Source organism: Salvelinus fontinalis, chromosome 7 (assembly GCF_029448725.1).
Source record: "Salvelinus fontinalis isolate EN_2023a chromosome 7, ASM2944872v1, whole genome shotgun sequence".
NCBI classification, from domain to species: Eukaryota; Metazoa; Chordata; class Actinopteri; order Salmoniformes; family Salmonidae; genus Salvelinus; species Salvelinus fontinalis.
Window position 1 is genome coordinate 45,164,188 of NC_074671.1, and position 20,335 is coordinate 45,184,522.

Consider the following 20,335-nt stretch of genomic DNA (forward strand, 5'->3'; position numbering starts at 1 on the left):
GAAAGCTTGGCCCCAGTGATGTGCTGGGCCAATCGCATTACCCTCTGTAGCGCCTTACGGTCAGATACCGAGCAGTTGCCATACCAGGCGGTGATGCAACTGGTCAGGATGACCTCGATGGTGCAGCTTTAGAACTTTTGGAGGATCTGGGGACTCATGCCAAATCTTTTCAGTCTCCTGAGGGGGAAAGGTTTTGTCGTGCCCTCTTCACAACTGTCTTGGTGTGTTTGGACCATGATAGTTTGTTGGTGATGTGGTCACCAAGGAACTTGAAACTCTCAACCCACTCCACTTCAGCCCCATCAATGTTAATGGGGGCCTGTTCGGCCCTCCTTTTCCTATAGTCCACGATCTGCTCCTTGGTCTTGCTCTCATTGAGGGAGAGGTTGTTGTCCTGGCACCACACTGCCAGGTCTCTCCCTATATGCTGTCTCATCATTGTTGGTGATCAGGCCTACCCATATTGTGTTGTCAGGAAACTTAATGATGGTGTTTGAGTTGTGCTTGACCACACAGTCGTGGGTGAACAGGGAGTACAGGAGGGGGCTAAGCACCCACCTCTGAGGGGCCCCAGTGTTGAGGATCAGTGTGGCAGATGTGTTGTTGCCTGCCCTTACCACCTTGGGGCAGCCCGTCAGGATGTCCCGGATCCAGTTGCAGAGGGAGGTGTTTAGTCCCAGGGTCCTTATTTTACTGATGCGCTTTGTGGGCACTATGGTGTTGAATGCTGATCTGTAGTCAATGACCAGCATTCTCAAATAAGTGTTCATTTTGTCCAGGTGGGAAAGGGCAGTGTGGAGTGCGAGTGAGATTGCGTCATCTTTAACCTTTATTTAACTAGGCAAGTCAGTTAAGAACAAATTCTTATTTATGGTATGCAAATTGGAGAGGGTCTAGGTTTTCCGGCATGATGGTGTTGATGTGAGCCATGACCAGATTTTCAAAGTACTTCATGGTTACCGACGTGAGCGCTAATCATTTAGGCAGGTTACCTTCACTCTCTTGGGCACAGGGACTATGGTGGCCTGTTTGAAACATGTAGGTATTACAGACTCAGTCAGGGAGAGGTTGAAAATATCAGTGAAGACACTTGCCAGTTTGTCCGCGCATGGTTTGAGTACACGTCCTGGTAATCCATCTGGACCTGCAGCTTTGGGAATGTTGACCTGTTTAACCTCTGTAGGGTACGTGAGACGTTAGCGTCCCACCTCTTCAACAGCCAGTGAAAGTGCAGGGCGACAAATTCAAAACAACAGAAATCCCATAATTAAAATTCCTCAACATACATGTATTTTACACCATTTTAAAGATACACTTGTTGTAAATCCAGCCACGGTGTCCGATTTCAAAAAAGCTTTACGACGAAAGCAAACCAAACGATTATGTTAGGTGAGTGCCTATTCACAGAATAACACAGCCATTTTTCCAATCAAAGACAGGAGTCACAAAAAGCAGAAATAGAGATAAAATGAATCACTAACCTTTGATGATCTTCATCAGATGACACTCATAGGACTTCATGTTACACAATGCATGTATGTTTTGTTCGGTAAAGTTCATATTTATATTTAAAAAATCAGTATACACTGGCGCGTTATGTTCAGTAGTTCCAAAAACATCCAGTGATTCTGCAGAGAGCCACATCAATTTCCAGAAATACTCAAAATAAATGTTTATCAAAGATACAAGTGTTATACATGGATTTTAGATCCATTTCTCCTTAATGCAACTGCTGTGTCAGATTTTAAAAAAGCTTTACGGAAAAAGCAAACCATGCAATATTCTGAGGTCGGCGCTCAGAGCCCAATCAAGACAAAAAGATATCCGCCATATTGTGCAGTCAACAGAAGTCAGAAATAACATTATAAATATTCACTTACCTTTGATGATCTTCATCAGAATGCACTCCCAGGAATCGCAGTTACACAATAAATGTTTGATTTGTTCGATAATGTCCATCATTTATGTCCAAAATAACTTTTGTTAGCGCGTTTGGTAAACAAATCAAAACTCACGAAGCGCGTTCACTAGTTGCAGACGAAATGTCAAAAAGTTCCGTTACAGTCCGTAGAAACATGTCAAACGATGTGTAGAATCAATCTTTAGGATGTTTTTAACATAAATCTTCAATAATGTTCCAACAGGAGAATTCCTTTGTCTTCAGAAAAAGCAAATGGAACGGGAGCTACCTCTCATGTGAATGTGCGTGACCAGCTCCTGGCACCCTGCCAGACCTCTGACTCAGTCCCTTCTCATTCAGCCCCCCTTTACAGTAGAAGCCTCAAACATACATTTACATTTACATTTAAGTCATTTAGCAGACGCTCTTATCCAGAGCGACTTACAAATTGGTGCATTCACCTTATGACATCCAGTGGAACAGCCACTTTACAATAGTGCATCTAAATCTTTTAGGGGGGGGGGGCAGAAGGATTGCTTTATCCTATCCTAGGTATTCCTTGAAGAGGTGGGGTTTCAGGTGTCTCCGGAAGGTGGTGATTGACTCCGCTGTCCTGGCGTCGTGAGGGAGTTTGTTCCACCATTGGGGTGCCAGAGCAGCGAACAATTTTGACTGGGCTGAGCGGGAACTGTACTTCCTCAGTGGTAGGGAGGCGAGCAGGCCAGAGGTGGATGAACGCAGTGCCCTTGTTTGGGTGTAGGGCCTGATCAGAGCCTGAAGGTACTGAGGTGCCGTTCCCCTCACAGCTCCGTAGGCAAGCACCATGGTCTTGTAGCGGATGCGAGCTTCAACTGGAAGCCAGTGGAGAGAGCGGAGGAGCGGGGTGACGTGAGAGAACTTGGGAAGGTTGAACACCAGACGGGCTGCGGCGTTCTGGATGAGTTGTAGGGGTTTAATGGCACAGGCAGGGAGCCCAGCCAACAGCGAGTTGCAGTAATCCAGACGGGAGATGACAAGTGCCTGGATTAGGACCTGCGCCGCTTCCTGTGTGAGGCAGGGTCGTACTCTGCGGATGTTGTAGAGCATGAACCTACAGGAATGGGCCACCGCCTTGATGTTAGTTGAGAACGACAGGGTGTTGTCCAGGATCACGCCAAGGTTCTTAGCGCTCTGGGAGGAGGACACAATGGAGTTGTCAACCGTGATGGCGAGATCATGGAACGGGCAGTCCTTCCCCGGGAGGAAGAGCAGCTCCGTCTTGCCGAGGTTCAGCTTGAGGTGGTGATCCGTCATCCACACTGATATGTCTGCCAGACATGCAGAGATGCGATTCGCCACCTGGTCATCAGAAGGGGGAAAGGAGAAGATTAATTGTGTGTCGTCTGCATAGCAATGATAGGAGAGACCATGTGAGGTTATGACAGAGCCAAGTGACTTGGTGTATAGCGAGAATAGGAGAGGGCCTAGAACAGAGCCCTGGGGGACACCAGTGGTGAGAGCGCGTGGTGAGGAGACAGATTCTCGCCACGCCACCTGGTAGGAGCGACCTGTCAGGTAGGACGCAATCCAAGCGTGGGCCGCGCCGGAGATGCCCAACTCGGAGAGGGTGGAGAGGAGGATCTGATGGTTCACAGTATCGAAGGCAGCCGATAGGTCTAGAAGGATGAGAGCAGAGGAGAGAGAGTTAGCTTTAGCAGTGCGGAGCGCCTCCGTGATACAGAGAAGAGCAGTCTCAGTTGAGTGACTAGTCTTGAAACCTGACTGATTTGGATCAAGAAGGTCATTCTGAGAGAGATAGCAGGAGAGCTGGCCAAGGACGGCACGTTCAAGAGTTTTGGAGAGAAAAGAAAGAAGGGATACTGGTCTGTCGTTGTTGACATCGGAGGGATCGAGTGTAGGTTTTTTCAGAAGGGGTGCAACTCTCGCTCTCTTGAAGACGGAAGGGACGTAGCCAGCGGTCAAGGATGAGTTGATGAGCGAGGTGAGGTAAGGGAGAAGGTCTCCGGAAATGGTCTGGAGAAGAGAGGAGGGGATAGGGTCAAGCGGGCAGGTTGTTGGGCGGCCGGCCGTCACAAGACGCGAGATTTCATCTGGAGAGAGAGGGGAGAAAGAGGTCAGAGCACAGGGTAGGGCAGTGTGAGCAGAACCAGCGGTGGCGTTTGACTTAGCAAACGAGGATCGGATGACGTCGACCTTCTTTTCGAAATGATTGACGAAGTCGTCTGCAGAGAGGGAGGAGGGGGGGGGAGGGGGAGGAGGATTCAGGAGGGAGGAGAAGGTGGCAAAGAGCTTCCTAGGGTTAGAGGCAGATGCTTGAAATTTAGAGTGGTAGAAAGTGGCTTTAGCAGCAGAGACAGAAGAGGAAAATGTAGAGAGGAGGGAGTGAAAGGATGCCAGGTCCGCAGGGAGGCGAGTTTTCCCCCATTTCCGCTCGGCTGCCCGGAGCCCTGTTCTGTGAGCTCGCAATGAGTCGTCGAGCCACGGAGCGGGAGGGGAGGACCGAGCCGGCCTGGAGGATAGGGTACATAGAGAGTCAAAGGATGCAGAAAGGGAGGAGAGGAGGGTTGAGGAGGCAGAATCAGGAGATAGGTTGGAGAAGGTTTGGGCAGAGGGAAGAGATGATAGGATGGAAGAGGAGAGAGTAGCGGGGGAGAGAGAGCGAAGGTTGGGACGGCGCGATACCATCCGAGTAGGGGCAGTGTGGGAAGTGTTGGATGAGAGCGAGAGGGAAAAGGATACAAGGTAGTGGTCGGAGACTTGGAGGGGAGTTGCAATGAGGTTAGTGGAAGAACAGCATTTAGTAAAGATGAGGTCAAGCGTATTGCCTGCCTTGTGAGTAGGGGGGGAAGGTGAGAGGGTGAGGTCAAAAGAGGAGAGGAGTGGAAAGAAGGAGGCAGAGAGGAATGAGTCAAAGGTAGACGTGGGGAGGTTAAAGTCACCCAGCACTGTGAGAGGTGAGCCGTCCTCAGGAAAGGAGCTTATCAAGGCATCAAGCTCATTGATGAACTCTCCGAGGGAACCTGGAGGGCGATAAATGATAAGGATGTTAAGCTTGAAAGGGCTGGTAACTGTGACAGCATGGAATTCAAAGGAGGCGATAGACAGATGGGTAAGGGGAGAAAGAGAGAATGACCACTTGGGAGAGATGAGGATCCCGGTGCCACCACCCCGCTGACCAGAAGCTCTCGGGGTGTGCGAGAACACGTGGGCAGACGAAGAGAGAGCAGTAGGAGTAGCAGTGTTATCTGTGGTGAGCCATGTTTCCGTCAGTGCCAAGAAGTCGAGGGACTGGAGGGACGCATAGGCTGAGATGAGCTCTGCCTTGTTGGCCGCAGATCGGCAGTTCCAGAGGCTACCGGAGACCTGGAACTCCACGTGGGTCGTGCGGGCTGGGACCACCAGGTTAGGGTGGCCGCGGCCACGCGGTGTGAAGCGTTTGTATGGTCTGTGCAGAGAGGAGAGAACAGGGATAGACAGACACATAGTTGACAGGCTACAGAAGAGGCTACGCTAATGCAAAGGAGATTAGAATGACAAGTGGACTACACGTCTCGAATGTTCAGAAAGTTAAGCTTACGTTGCAAAAAAATAAAATAAAAGATCTTATTGACTAAAAATGATATAGTACTGCTGGCTGGTGAAGTAGGCTGGCTAGCAGTGGCTGTGTTGTTGAAAGTGAAGCTGGCTAGTTAACCTCGACAATTTCTCTAAATTTCTCTAAACTACACAATTATCTTGGATACAAGGACAGCAAAGACAACTAGCTAACACTACGCTAATCAAGTCGTTCCGTTGTAATGTAAGTTTCTACAGTGCTGCTATTCGGTAGAAGTTGGCTAGCTAGCAGTGTTAGCTAGCAGTGATGGCTAGGAAGGAGGACGGCAGCGCGGCAGGCGAAAATAGCTGGCTAGCTAACCGATAATTACTCAAAGCTACACAATTATCTTAGATACAAAGATAGCAAAGACAACTATGTAGCTAGCTAACACTACACTAATCAAGTCGTTCCGTTGTAATGTAATCGTTTCTACAGTGCTGCTAATCGGTGGCTAGTTGGCTAGCTAGCAGGGTTGACTACGTTACGTTACGTTACATTACGTTAGGACAAGAATACCTGGCGGTTTCCCTGAGATCCCAAGTTTGAGGGATCCCTCGTGCACGATTTGCCCAGATCTTCAGTAGCGGTCACCGAGTGAAGATTCACTTCCCATCCCCGTTGCCAACAAGTTTCTAAAGACGGTTGACATCTAGTGGAAGCCTAAGGAAGTGCAACATGACCAATATCCCACTGTATCTTCAATAGGGGCTGATTTGAAAATCGACCAACCTCAGATTTCCCCTTTCCTGTCGGATTTTTTTCTCAGGTTTTTGCCTGCCATATGAGTTCTGTTATACTCACAGACATCATTCAAACAGTTTTAGAAACTTCAGAGTTTTTTTTATATCCAAATATACTAATAATATGCATATATTAGCAACTGGGACTGAGGAGCAGGCAGTTTACTCTGGGCACCTCTGGGCACCTTATTCATCCAAGCTACTCAATACTGCCCCCAGCCATAAGAAGTTATGTGCAGTTTTATTTCAAATGTTGTACCCAGACGGAGATAATCCAATAAGCATTTATAGTTACATCGTTAGGGTAAGATAACTAAAAGTGGACACACTCCAATCAGTTTCTAGAGCACAACTGCCCAGATATTTTTAGACAGTTTAATAGTGCTTAACACCTCATCTTTATCAAATTATCCATTAAAGATACCAACTCAAAACCTACATACGTCTATGAATGAGTGGTTTAAATTGTATCTAATTATATTCTCAGCATTACTTTCATCGTTATCACTAGTAATCGATTATACACACATATAATTTATCATGTTTTCATATGTTCACAGAATCCATATAAAACGTAAGAAATTCTTAGGTACTCACACAGAACTTTAAGGATCACCCACACAGGATTGGTCAGATGTTCACACAGAACTGGTCAGATGTCCACACAGAACATCAGAACATAATTAAAAGGTTACCCACATTGAGTCAACCTACCGCGCTCACACGGAATGCTCCCACAAAGATTACCCACACAGGATTTCACACCCTGTCTATATGTACAGGGAAACCCATAATGTAATCAAAATATTACCTAGTGGTCCCAAAACAAAATACTCACACAGAGTAACCCAGGGCATAACTGGCTAGCACATTTAAAATAATTGGAAATCACCACCTCTGAGGGTCACTTAGACAGTCACACAGACACTTTCAGAACGAGGTCCTTCTTCCAATAGGGCTTCAACAAGTACCGTGTTTCACATAGAACGCACAGTCACCCTGGCCCCTCACCCCCACAGACGGCACCAATCCCCACTGTGATCAATTCAGTGTCAGGACGGCTCTAGGTCGCCTGTAACCGACCAGCAGCAGAGTATCTTTGAGTCCGCAAACTCTCAGATTACTCTCCTCTGACTCGGCCCTGCTTACGCCTCCAAGGTGCCCCCCTCACAAAGGAACACACACTCAGAGCCTACAAAACAGAGGCTTATTTAAAAACTCGACTTCAAGTGTGGTTCGCTCACCTCTTTCTTTTAAAAAAAAAATAAGTTTGAGGTGTGATATCCACTCGGCTCGCTGCCTCTCAGATCAACGGTGGGTCCATCTGCTTTATTCCCGAAGAGCGGTTTCCCTGAGATCCCAAGTTTGAGGGATCCCTCGTGCACGATTTGCCCAGATCTTCAGTAGCGGTCACCGAGTGAAGATTCACTTCCCATCCCCGTTGCCAAATGTGGTGGCATATTTCTGCTTTATCAAATGAGAGTTACAAACTACACACCAGTCAGAGTTACACTTGACCTACATCTTTAATAATAATAAGCTTTGCAATAGCATTTGACTTTCAACAAGTCATTATTTCTAATGAACCGTTGAGAAGTACCACCGGAAAAGTACAAAGATCTTTTATAGCCAAGATACACCCCTCTCAACTTACACTGACGAACCACAGATCTTTGGAACAGTTCACAAAGATTAAGATTTGTATGAAAGATATCTATAAAACATAGCAGACAGTTACTGCTGTGTCAACAGTTCTCATTGTAAAGACCAGTGTCTGGCCCCCTCACTCCAAAAGGGAACCGTCTCTCCCTGGTACGGCATAGAACAGAACAATTAGCTCATGTTATCTTGAATGCTCTTTAGGTTTTATCACCCCAAAGACATCACAAATCTCCTCTGTCCGTGTTATCTCATAGAGTCCCATCCTTAGTGGAACACACACACACAATACTCTATTCTGTCGAATGTAACAACTATTATAATGTAATACAAGCATTATAACTTAATCTTACAAGCATTATAACATAATCTTGAAATTTTCCACGACAACCCGCCGCAAGACTGGTTGATGCTAATTTATAAAACCCTCGTAGGCCCCCCTTTCTGAGATATCTACTGCAGCCCTCATCCTCCACATGCAACACCCGTTCTGCCAGTCACATTCTGTTAAAGGTCCCCAAAACACACACATCCCTTGGTCGCTCCTCTTTTCAGTTCGCTGCAGCTAGCTACTGGAACGAGCTACAACAAACACTCAAACTGGACAATTTATCTCAATCTCTTCATTCAGAGACTCAATCATGGACACTCTTACTGACAGTTGTGGCTGCTTTGTGTTATGTATTGTTGTCTCTACCTTCTTGAACTTTGTGCTGTTGACTGTGCCCAATAATGTGTGTACCATGTTTTGTGCTGCTACCATGTTGAGTTTCTACCATGTTGTTGTTATGTTGTGTTCCTACCATGCTGTGTTGTCATATGTTGCTGCCTTGCTATGTTGTTGTCTTAGGTCTCTCTTTATGTAGTGTTGTGTTGTCTCTCTTAATGTGATGTGTGTTTTGTCTGTATTTATATAATTTTTTAAAATCCCAGGCCCCCGTCCCCGCAGGAGGCCTTTTGCCTTTTGGTAGGCCGTCATTGAAGGTTAAATTAAATAAAGGTTCAATAAAAAATTTAACAAATAAAAATTAAACCTTCACAAACTTTTACAGATGCACAATTGAGAGCATCCTGTCGGTCTGTATCATCAAAGCTTGGACCGAGAGACTGAAAAATAGCTTCTCTCTCAAGGCCATCAGACAGTTAAAACAGCCATAACTAGGCTGATACAGACTTGAGATCATTGGCCACTTTAATAAATGGATCACTAGTCACTTTAATGATGCCACTTTAATAATGTTTACATATCTTGCATTACTCACCTCATATGTGTATATACTGTATTTTATACCATCTATTGCATCTTGCCTATGCTGCTCAGCCATTGCTCATCCATATATTTATATGTATATATTCTTATTCCATCCCTTTACTTTGATCTGTGTGTATTTGGTAGTTGTTGTGGAATTGTTAGATTACTTGTTAGATATTGCCGCACTGTCAGAACTAGAAGCACAAGCATTTCGCTATTCTCGCAAAACATCTGCTAACCATGTGTATGTGACCAATAAAATGTGTTTTTTGTAGTGGAGATCATTGCCTGGCTGGAATGATGAGACAGTGGATTGTGCAGTCAGAGGGAACAGAGTAAATAGGCATTTTAAATCATAGATTTAGCCGGTGGTAACTTGTGGAATAGACATCGGCTGGAATGCGATTTTAACCAATCAGCATTCGGGATTAGAACCACCCGTTGTATAATTTGATGCATCGATCTTTATGGTATTTTGTATTTGTGTTTTGTAATTGCATTTTGTAATTTTTGGCCATCAATGACAGTTGAATAGCTGTGATAAGCGAATTAAGCTTGTTTTGCTAACCTATAATCAGAATATTAAAGTTGTATGGCGTTTGTTTTTAAATTCCTTAAATATTGTTTTAAAATGTTCTCAAATTTAAAATGGAGGTACATTCTTCCTTTCCTACCTGGACTGACCTCCACTCAACCAGATTAAATATCAGACAATGTCAGCCCAAAATGTATCCACTAAAGTATCTGAGGTCCGTGTAGTCTGCAAACATTGGCTTGGTCCATGCCAACACTTTTTGTTTACTTTGTATGTACATAGATTGTAGGTCATTTAACAAACAAAGGTGGCCTCACTGCTCTGAATGCTCAAGGAAGACATAACATGTTTGGCTCAGTAAATAGGCTAATCTGTATTAGTCTGACAATTTTAACTGAAATGACAGGCTAAAATTGGATTGGAAAGTAAATCCCTAGAAGGTAACTGGGATTATGGGCCCACTGCTCCCATTTGGTGCCTTACGAACACAAACCTGTCATGCCATTACATGCCTCGACCTTGACCATCTGATCCAGTGACTTATTCCAAGCCCCAGGATTACCCTCTTCAATCGGGGTTAAATGAGCACCCGTGAACCCACCCCACCCGAGCATGGGCTGATTCTCAGAAGTGGTTAACCCAATCTCTGGAGCTGACCCTAAAGTAGATCACTTAGACACACACACACACACACACATGCTTTACCAGCCGGTTGAGGGTTCATTTAGTTATCATACCATTTACAGTTAATAGTCTTTATTTAGTCAGGTAATAAGTCATGGAGTGGAAAATTTACTCAGACACTTCTGAAACCAAACTTTTTTTTTTGGCTAGAGTGCGCTAGACATATTTGTTGGGAACACATTGACATATAATATTTTGGACATACTGAATTTTTTGTCGGGATCATGATAGAGTTGTGAGCACTGGAGTCATGCAGCCCCCTCCACTCTGGCATTCCTTGTTTGGGCCCTCTGTCTTTCCATGTCACCATAGTATTCAATATAAGATAACATATACGATAATACTTAAACATTCAGGTATGATGCTTTATGCGTATTATTTGAAAGGGTAACTATCTCAGCGGATAATAGTTACAGCAGTCTGTCTAACGGGGGTGGGTGTTGCTGCAATATAGGCAGAATCTCATTCACATGATGGTTTTGCCCTCTTTACAGAACGAGAAGGCCCGCACACTGCTAAATCTCCCAATTCACCTCTTTATTGACAACGTTTCGATCCGAAACGAATCTTCGTCAGGTCAAACACGCTGAGTGTTCACATCCCAAAATATACACATTTTCCCTCTTTACACACAACGACTTCAGTAAATAGTTTTGAAGTCGTTTCCAATTAAGAGAGTCTTCTCCTCATTTAATCTCATGACACCTAAATCGGTTGGCCCTTAATACTTAGCTAGCCTTGTCAAGCTTGGCTTTGTATCATGAGGGCGTAACCAACGCACAAATAGGTTGTCACTGTTTGTGTTTGCATTGTACTGCATATACTATATGTGGTGTCAATTATATTTTTATGGGCCCCCTGATCATTTCAAATCAAAAGCACAGTATAGGCTACTACCTTGTAAATAGTGTATTGTGGAAATAATGTGGACAACAAGGATGCCACCTCATTAACCTTGGAGACTACAGAGTGTCATTTCTAATGCAGAGGTGGATAAAGGACGTAATGATCTCATAAAATGGCCGTAGATGAGGAATATGGTTTCATAACATCTGCACAACAATAACAGGGATTACATCATTAAGTCTTATTACAGGGCATAGCCTTAGCCAGCAAAAGCATTGTAGACTACATCAACACTCGGAGAGACACTCTTCTTTATCAATCTAATTTGTCCTCGGGTTCAGGTCTAATAGTGTTTCACACATTCATAATATAAGGCTTCAGAGTTTATAGTATACTCATACTGTGTACTACATATTACTATACTGGACAGTAGCGTGTAATGTTTGCATTTGTATTTATTAAGGATCCCCATTAGCTGCTGCCAAGGCAGTTATTCTTCTTGGGGTCCAGCAACATTAAGGCAGTTATATACAATTAAAAATATTACATGACATTACATTTCATAACACTTTTCACAACACATTAAGTGTGTGCCCTCGGGCCACTACTCTACTACCACATATCTACAATACAAAACGTTTGGCAGCAGTTTGTGCAGTTTGTGTCCATATTTGGGTTCAAATAGTATTTGCTTTATTTAAAATACTTTGTGGTATAATTTAACCTTCCTGGAGTGCCAGATGGGTGGGGTTTGCAATTTTGGCACTATTGCACCGGTTTCATTAAGCCTGGCAAGCTTAATCAAGCGCAGCTAAAGTATCTGAAAGAAAACAAATACTATTTGAACCCGTGATCTGATGTCTACTGACTCTGTCTGAAGCTTGAATGGTGGAGGAAGGCCACATGTTGCATCTTGTTGTGTTCAGTATCCTGTTGTGTTTTGACTACCAAAGTAATTGATAGGCAAACATCAGAGGCTAATGACAAATGGAATAATAACTGTGTTATTGACTAATAATCATATGTATGAAAGTCCAACAACTTCAGAGCAGCTAGAGTATTGACCCATTGAAAGGAGAAAGACATGATGATGACTATTGACATCTTTTTTTTGGCAGTCAGCTGGACTTAGCCAATTTTGGCACATTTTGTACCAATGCAAAGCTGGATGTCCATTATCGTTAGTTAGCCTACATCTTTTTCCAGGTTCTAATTTAAGCACTGAACAGCATATACAGTGTCTTGTTTGCAGGCTAATGCTTGGGTAAAAGAGTAAGTAGCCTAATTAATGGTATACATTGATAGCATAATCATTACAAAGAGGGATAAGTAATTGGTTGAGAAATACACAAACAAAGTCATACATATAGAAACGCTTTTATTTCCATTATTGTTTGTTGTAACAATTATTTGATGAATCCAAACTATTGCTCTTGGTATATGATTGGGTTGGGCAATACACATTCATTTGCTCTTTCTATCAAGAATTTCGCATAGAAGAATGAAAGAGTATAATTCTATGTCATACAAAAAAGATAATTCTACCCGTAAAGGTAGTAACACATAAATAAATACATAAATCATTTACAAGTGCATTCATTGTCCATGGGTTTCATGTTTTCTGGAATATGACATTGAGCTAAGCGTTCAGCATCCTCTCCTTATGAGTCTCATACGACATAAAGTTGTCCATGGGAATATCAAAGCACTGTGATGAGCTTGCATAAAACGGATGAAGACATTGTACTCCCGCCAGACCTTGAGTTGCATATTGTATCGAAAGGGCATAGCTCTTGTCGAACTCCGCCATTGACTTGTGCTTGTAGGAAAAGTTCCCATTCACGCTCAATGGTGGACTTAGTGGTCCCTCGAACCGGGGGCTGGTGCTGGTACAGTCTGTGAATGTAGTTTCAAAGAATGGCTCAAGGGCATTGTCGACAGTGTGGGGCTTGGCGTGGTGGATGTGGGAGCTGTCCATGGTACCATACGGCGGGCTAGGGTAAGGATAGGAGGGGTGCAAAGAGAAGGATGTAGTCGATGTTTGGTGCACCTGAGACAGGATGTCCTGGGCCTGCTCTGGTAAAAACGTCCTGGGGTTGAGCTGCAGACATCCTGCCACTAGATTGGTGGTGGGCTGGGACAGTCCTTGGCATAGAGCTTGCACAAACAACATCAACTCTGGACTTTCATCCGATTGCAAGATCTCAGAGAGAGCCCATATGTAATTTTTTGCCAACCTCAATGTTTCTATTTTGGAAAGTTTCTGAGTATTAGAGTAGCAAGGTACAACTTTACGCAAACTCTCAAGCGCGTCATTGAGCCCGTGCATACGGTTTCTCTCTCGCTCATTGGCCTTAATGCGCCGGACCTTAAACCTCTGTTGTCGGGCTTTTGTCATTTTCTTCCTCTTGGTACCATGCCTCTTAGGACTCTCCTCAAGGCTCTCTTCTTCCCCCGACCCTCCTTCTTCCCCCTGCTCCTCATCATCATTATTCTCTTCCATTCTGTTGAATCCATCATCATCGTCATTACTCATGGTATTGTGCGCACCGTTTACTGTTTCCATGTTCTGAGTGGCGCGGCATTCCTCGGTCCATTTGGAAACATCCTGCTGTGACACTGGCATGGCGTTGTCCTCTGTGTTAGACGGTCTGTCAGGGCAGAGAAGGAGAAAGTTACTTAAATAGTTCAAAACTGCTGATACAAAACACCTGCGGCAAATGTGTGTAACTCTATGTAATCCTAACTCCCATGTATGATTATGTAACTGCATGATCTGAGCTTAGACAGATTCAACTATTAATGCCTGCCAAATAGCCATGCAAGCAATGAATCATGTTATGAGGCATGGTAGGCTGAATGAGGCACTGATACATTCATCATTATCATCCTTATGCATCATCCCTGCGCATAATAAAGTGCCTTTGCTATTGTTTTCATAAATAGGCCTATATAACACAACAAGTTGACCCTTATGTTGAATAGCTCTATAACCACTTCTCAGTACGATGTACTAGTAAGTGTAAAAATATAGGCTATAAAACTCCACAGTTAGCCACACAAAAAAACACTAGCAGAGTAATGTTTATAGCCAACACAAATAGCAGTCTACATGTAATAAAAAGCTGACAGGAGACATTCTTAAAACTGAAACTATAAATAATTACCTTTTAATGCAGTTTATGTTGTTAAAAGAGTTCCATATTCTTTGATAAGTCCTGATTCAATCTGTCTGCAAACCTCGGATGCTGCAGTTTTATAGTATTGATGCTGAGGCTGACTGATGGTGTAGTGCACCTATGGATGCACTTTGTAAAATCCCTGCGTGGACAATGGTGGGATCAATGACCTCCCCTTTCTCCGACACGTGCCATATGGCGAGCCAAGACTCCGGCAAAAGGCCTCAAGCCTCATGTGACGTTTCCAATTTAGATTTACCGGACATCTGGGTGCCTTCCCTATCGAGGCTGAAAATAAAACTACCATCTGTCACCAGTCAGAGACTGCAAGGACCTGTTTGCACCCGCAGGATAAATTAACCCCAATTAGCAGGCATGTACCATGAAAGAAGCATCCTCACATTCACCCTAACCTATTTCACCCAGCAGCATAGACCTGAATTTTGTTTCCATTAAAGGCCTAGAGTTATGACAGAGAGATAGATTAGGTTGGTTATAGGCCTACAGTGTGAATTTGTTTTGGTCAAATGTTGGATTTGACTGTTGGATTAGCCTAATAGCCTAGGCAATTGACATAGGCCTATTATTATTAGAGATTTCGGGTAGTAGAAGACGTATAACTTTTCATTAACACTTGTAGCGTATTCTAGGCATAAAGGGAAAAGCTTGTAGCCCTAAAGAGTGCCCTTCACAAGAAAGTTCCAGGCCTAAATGCACAATAAGAGAGGTAGGCCAGTGGGTCAGACAACTCTAAACATGGATTTAATTGGGTTATAAAATATTCTACTTTCAGAGTGTAATCTCTCTATTTGTGCGTGCCTTGGCTGGTGGCTCAAGAGATGGTCGATGCGAGGTCTGAGCCAATAGTCCTTCTCAACCAGGGTTGGGCACACGAGCCGCAAATGCAATAACAAAATATCAGTGTTTTCCGCTTCACTAACTTGGTCGGACTTTAACAGCTGCTCTTTTCTATTCAACGTAATCCAAAAAGTAATTGACGTTTTGACCGTTGCTCTGCTGATATCACTTTGGGATTATGTGTCATGTGTCATGATGAGTTATATGCCTAAATACTTGCTTGACCGAATAAGTTAGCCAGGGATATTTGCCTGCAGGTTGCTGTAGACTGTGGTAAGACCATCCATGCCAATTTTAAAACAAACATAGGAAAGTTATTTGTTAAAGTGTTAGTTGATTGTTCAATAGCCTAATGTCCTTATGTCCCCATAGGGAATATTTTCAGGACCACAGACAACTACCCAGTTTCAAATGTGTGCATGCGTGTGTAAGTACGGTAGGTAGCCTACTCCTTTATTTCAAGGTGTGGATATTCCACTAAAATAAAAACCCAACATGATTTCCCACTCAACTTGGTTGCAATTTATTCATTCACACAGTTTATACATTCACATCTCTTTTGTTTTGTTTGTATTGTGTCCCATTCATTGGGAAAAATATGTCTGTCTAAAACACTCAAATTCAACTCCTTATGCCTGTAATTCTCTTGTGAAAACAGTGGTGGCACTACGTTTTTAAAATACATTGTATAATATCCTAATTTTACATTGTGTTGTAATGTTTGGAGCTTTTGTTTGTTTGAGATGTGAGGCAACCAACAGTAGGCTTACTATTGGCCTAAGTTTTAAGCAAATGAAGAGGATATTTTTACACCTCTCCCCTTACCCTGTAGTCTACATTGAATGGTCTTAGAGCTGTGTGTGTAAAAATGTGACATGAGAATATACAGTCTGTTCAACTCAGTTACACACCCTCTCATGGCTGACTTCAGTATTGTGATAACACAGTTACTCTTAGTCATTTAGACACCTACTCTGACATATTTTTTCTAGACATGAGGAAATTCCATCCCAACTCCGGTAGAGCCAGTCAATGGAATGCGGACAACAAAAGGCCATGTTTGTGTGTGCTGGACACATTGTGGGCTTCATGTTCTTTTGTCCTTACTTTATGGTGTTTAGTTCTTCATAATTGTTTTGTCTGTCTGTTATTGTGATACTTTTGCCTGTGTATCTCAGCTTTTCTGGGTTGCCAATCAGCATTGCCTTGGTCTTCTGAGGGTGAGGGAGAGCTTCATGTCAGCAAACCAAGCTGTTACCCTCTTGATGTCATTTGAGACTGACTCTTCACGCTCCCTGGTGGTATTAACTGAGTAGAACAGGACTGCGTCATCTGCATACACTGTATATGTGACCCGTTTCAGGAAACTAGGTGTATGTCGCGGGTCACTACTTCACAGGAGAGCCATTTGCACATTAACTTTTTTTAAATCTGTGTTTAGGTAATCCTGCCTAACGCAGCTTTTTTTAAAAAATGTATCGTGTAGTAAAATGGCATAAACCTAATGTCAAGTTATAGTGTACTGTTAGCTAGCTAATGTTAGCTGGCTGGCTCGCTAGCTAACGTTACGTGTATGCTCTTCACTTTCTGGAGGACCGAGTTTTGAAATCAGTGGAATTCGAGTATGATAGTGTCATGACGTTGGCAGTGGGGGTAGGTTTATGACAGTCATAAATACCTCTTTCCCCCTTTTTCTCTCTCCCTACTACTAACTGGTGTGACATAAGAAAACCCCTTGGTTAACATAGAGATTCTGGGAACATCAGAAGTGGGGGGAAATGAACTATATTCTGGTAATCCAACCAACTGAACATATGCGGTGGTACTTAAGGTATATTATGTCAGTTCGGTTGCCCTTTGACACATTCTCATCAATGATAGAATGACATAAACTCTACTGTGGAAAGTCTAAACGTCAGAGGTATCGGATTCACATGGAATTGTTGTTTAATTCAAATGTTTGAATATGACATTATTTGTGAAGAGGTGAAATGTAATTTTTGCTTCCAAATGAGAGATCTGGGCTTTCATAAGTTTTCCTCTGCTCACAGTGGCCCGCCCCTGTGAAGAGGCATGGGTTATAAACTTTTCAGACACACCCCTCTCCCTCCACTATAAAAGCCATTGACAAGAATATAACTTTCTGTTCCGGGCACACCAGGATGACGATCCGGTGTCAGAATGGTTCAGATAATAACTACAGAACTAAGCCAACAGCAGCATGGACTTTGATTGTGAATGGTATGAACTTTGAACTCGTATTCACTACAGAAGTGACATCTCCTAGCCGTTGAGTTAGCAACAGTTGCTACAAACGCAGGTTAGGAAGGACAGTCCGAGTATCCCGTCTACTACACACAACGTTACTCCAATGTATCCAGTGACTACCAGAGACATTTTTCAAAGGACAGAGGACTCGGGTTGGCGACACGGTCCATCTACCACCAACCTACTGAAGCGCAGTTCAGAGTAAATATTTATTGCATTTTCCTTTTCAAATGAGCGGTAATTTAGAATGCATAAGATACTGTATTTACGATAGCACAGCTTCGCCTCTGTTCCAGTCTCCCGCTCTTTCACTAAAACCCAGCGTCCCCCTTTCCTTTGTGTAACAAGCTGTCATGTCTATTCCGCCCGCTAGGGACGTTTTCTGTATGACGGCACTTTGTAATCAAGTTATGATTTAATTGTGTATGTGTGTTTCTGTGTGATTAGTTAGGTATTTAGTAAATAAATAATTAAACCCAATTTTGTATTGCTGATTCAACTTGTTAGCCAGGATTCTTGCAGATAACCAAGGACTTATAACTTTCAGATGAGACTGAATAAACTGACGATTTATGTGACTGCTATGGATGTAAAATATTACTAAATCTTTAAGAGTTTATTCGGAAGATAACAGCTCTATAAATATTATTGTCACGCCCTGGCCTTAGTATTATTTGTTTTCTTTATTATTTTAGTTAGGTCAGGGTGTGACATGGGGATTGTTTGTGTTTTGTCGGTTTTGGGTGATTATATGGTAAAGGGGGTGTTGGGTGTAGTGTATGGGTTTGTGTTGAGTGCATGTGTCTAGCTGTGTCTATGTTGGTTTAGTTGTCTAGGAGAGTCTATGGTTGCCTGAATGAGTTCCCAATTAGAGACAGCTGATTTCTGTTGTCTCTGATTGGGAGCCATATTTAGGGTAGCCATAGGCTTTCATTTGATTGTGGGTAATTGTCTATGTTATACGTTTGTAGCCTGTGTGTGCCCTACGTTTGATTAGCTTCACGATCGTTTATTGTTTTGTTTAGTGTGTAAGTGTTTTTGTTTCGTTTTTGCATTCGTCATCAATAAAAGAGATGGCGTATTTTCCAAATGCTGCGTTTTGGTCCGTCAATCCTCCACACGATCGTGACAGAATTACCCACCGCTACAGGACCAAGCGGCATGTAAAGCGGCAACAGGACCCACCTACACAGGATTCTTGGACATGGGAGGAGATACTGGATGGTAAGGGGCCGTGGGCACAACCGGGAGAATATCGCCTCCCTCGTGAAGAGCTGGAGGCAGCGAAAGCCGAGAGGAGGCGATATTAGGAGGCAGCACGGAAGCAAGGCTGGAGACCCGTGAGTAATACCCAAAAATTTCTTGGGGAGGGGCTCATGGGGAGTGTGGCGAGTCCAGATGGGAGAACTGCGTCAACTTCCCGTGCTACCCGTGACGACTCTAAGAGGGAACCTGAGCCAGTCGGGCTGATATTGGAGGTGAGCAATGGGAATGATGCAGAGACTGTTAAGGATTTATTGGGGAGGTTGGAAGAGAGTGAAATGAGGGAGCTGCTGTGTTGGTGCGTGAGGCACAACATCCACCCGACAGAGCGTGTGCGGGATGTGAGGTTACCTGAGTCAGCTCTCCATGCTCGTCCTGATGTGCGTGCTAACCGTCTGGGAATGACAGTCCCACGAACCAGGCCTCCTGTACGCCTCCCTAGTCCTGCACCTCCTATATTAGCCCCATGTACTAACTCTCCTGTGACAGTCCCCAGCCCAGTACAACCAGTGCCTCCTCCACGCACTAGCCCTATGGTGCGTGTCTCCAGCCCTTTACCACCAGTGCCTAAATCACGCCCCAAGCCTCCTGTGTGTACCCAGAGTCCTGTGCGTCCTGTTGCTGCTCCCCGCACTAGCCCTGAGATGCGTGTCCCCAGCCCGGTACCACCAGTTCCGGCACCACGCACTAGGCCTAATGTGCGCTCCCAGGGTCCAGTATGCCCTGTTCCTTCTCCCCGCACTAGCCCTGAGATGCGTGTCCCCAGCCCGGTACCACCAGTTCCGGCACCACGCACTAGGCCTAATGTGCGCTCCCAGGGTCCAGTATGCCCTGTTCCTTCTCCCCGCACTAGCCCTGAGATGCGTGTCCCCAGCCCGGTATCACCAGTTCCGGCACCACGCACTAGGCCTAATGTGCGCTTCAGCCGGCCAGAGTCTGCCGTCTGCACAGCGATGCCTGAACTGGCCGTCTACCCAGCGCCATCTGAGCCATCCGTCTACCCAGCGCCATCTGAGCCATCCGTCTACCCAGCGCCATCTGAGCCATCCGTCTACCCAGCGCCATCTGAGCCATCCGTCTACCCAGCGCCATCTGAGCCATCCGTCTGCCTCGAGCCATTAGAGCCGCCCGTCTGTCCCGAGCCGTCAGAGCCGTTCGTCAGTCAGGAGCCGCTAGAGCCGTTCGTCAGACAGGATCTGCCAGAGCCGCCAACCAGACAGGATCTGCCAGAGCCGCCAACCAGACAGGATCTGCCAGAGCCGCCAACCAGACAGGAGCAGCCAGATCCGTCAGCTAGCCATGAGCAGCCAGATCCGTCAGCCAGCCATGAGCAGCCAGATCCGTCAGCCAGCCATGAGCAGCCAGATCCGTCAGCTAGCCATGAGCAGCCAGATCCGTCAGCCAGCCATGAGCAGCCAGATCCGTCAGCCAGCCATGAGCAGCCAGATCCGTCAGCCAGCCATGAGCAGCCAGATCCGTCAGTTAGCCATGAGCAGCCAGATCCGTCAGTTAGCCATGAGCAGCCAGATCCGTCAGCTAGCCATGAGCAGCCA

At 44.7% G+C, this 20,335-nt stretch overlaps 1 protein-coding gene across 1 annotated transcript; it reads right to left on the reverse strand.

The window, feature by feature from the left end:
• Nucleotides 1-12,575: 12,575 nt before the first annotated feature.
• On the reverse strand, nucleotides 12,576-19,780 carry LOC129859521 (neurogenic differentiation factor 1-like). Its single transcript, XM_055929381.1, has one exon. The coding sequence runs from the start codon at nucleotides 13,985-13,987 to the stop codon at nucleotides 12,854-12,856; it is 1,134 nt and encodes a 377-aa protein (XP_055785356.1). The 5' UTR covers nucleotides 13,988-19,780; the 3' UTR covers nucleotides 12,576-12,853.
• Between the last annotated feature and the right edge of the window lie 555 nt (nucleotides 19,781-20,335).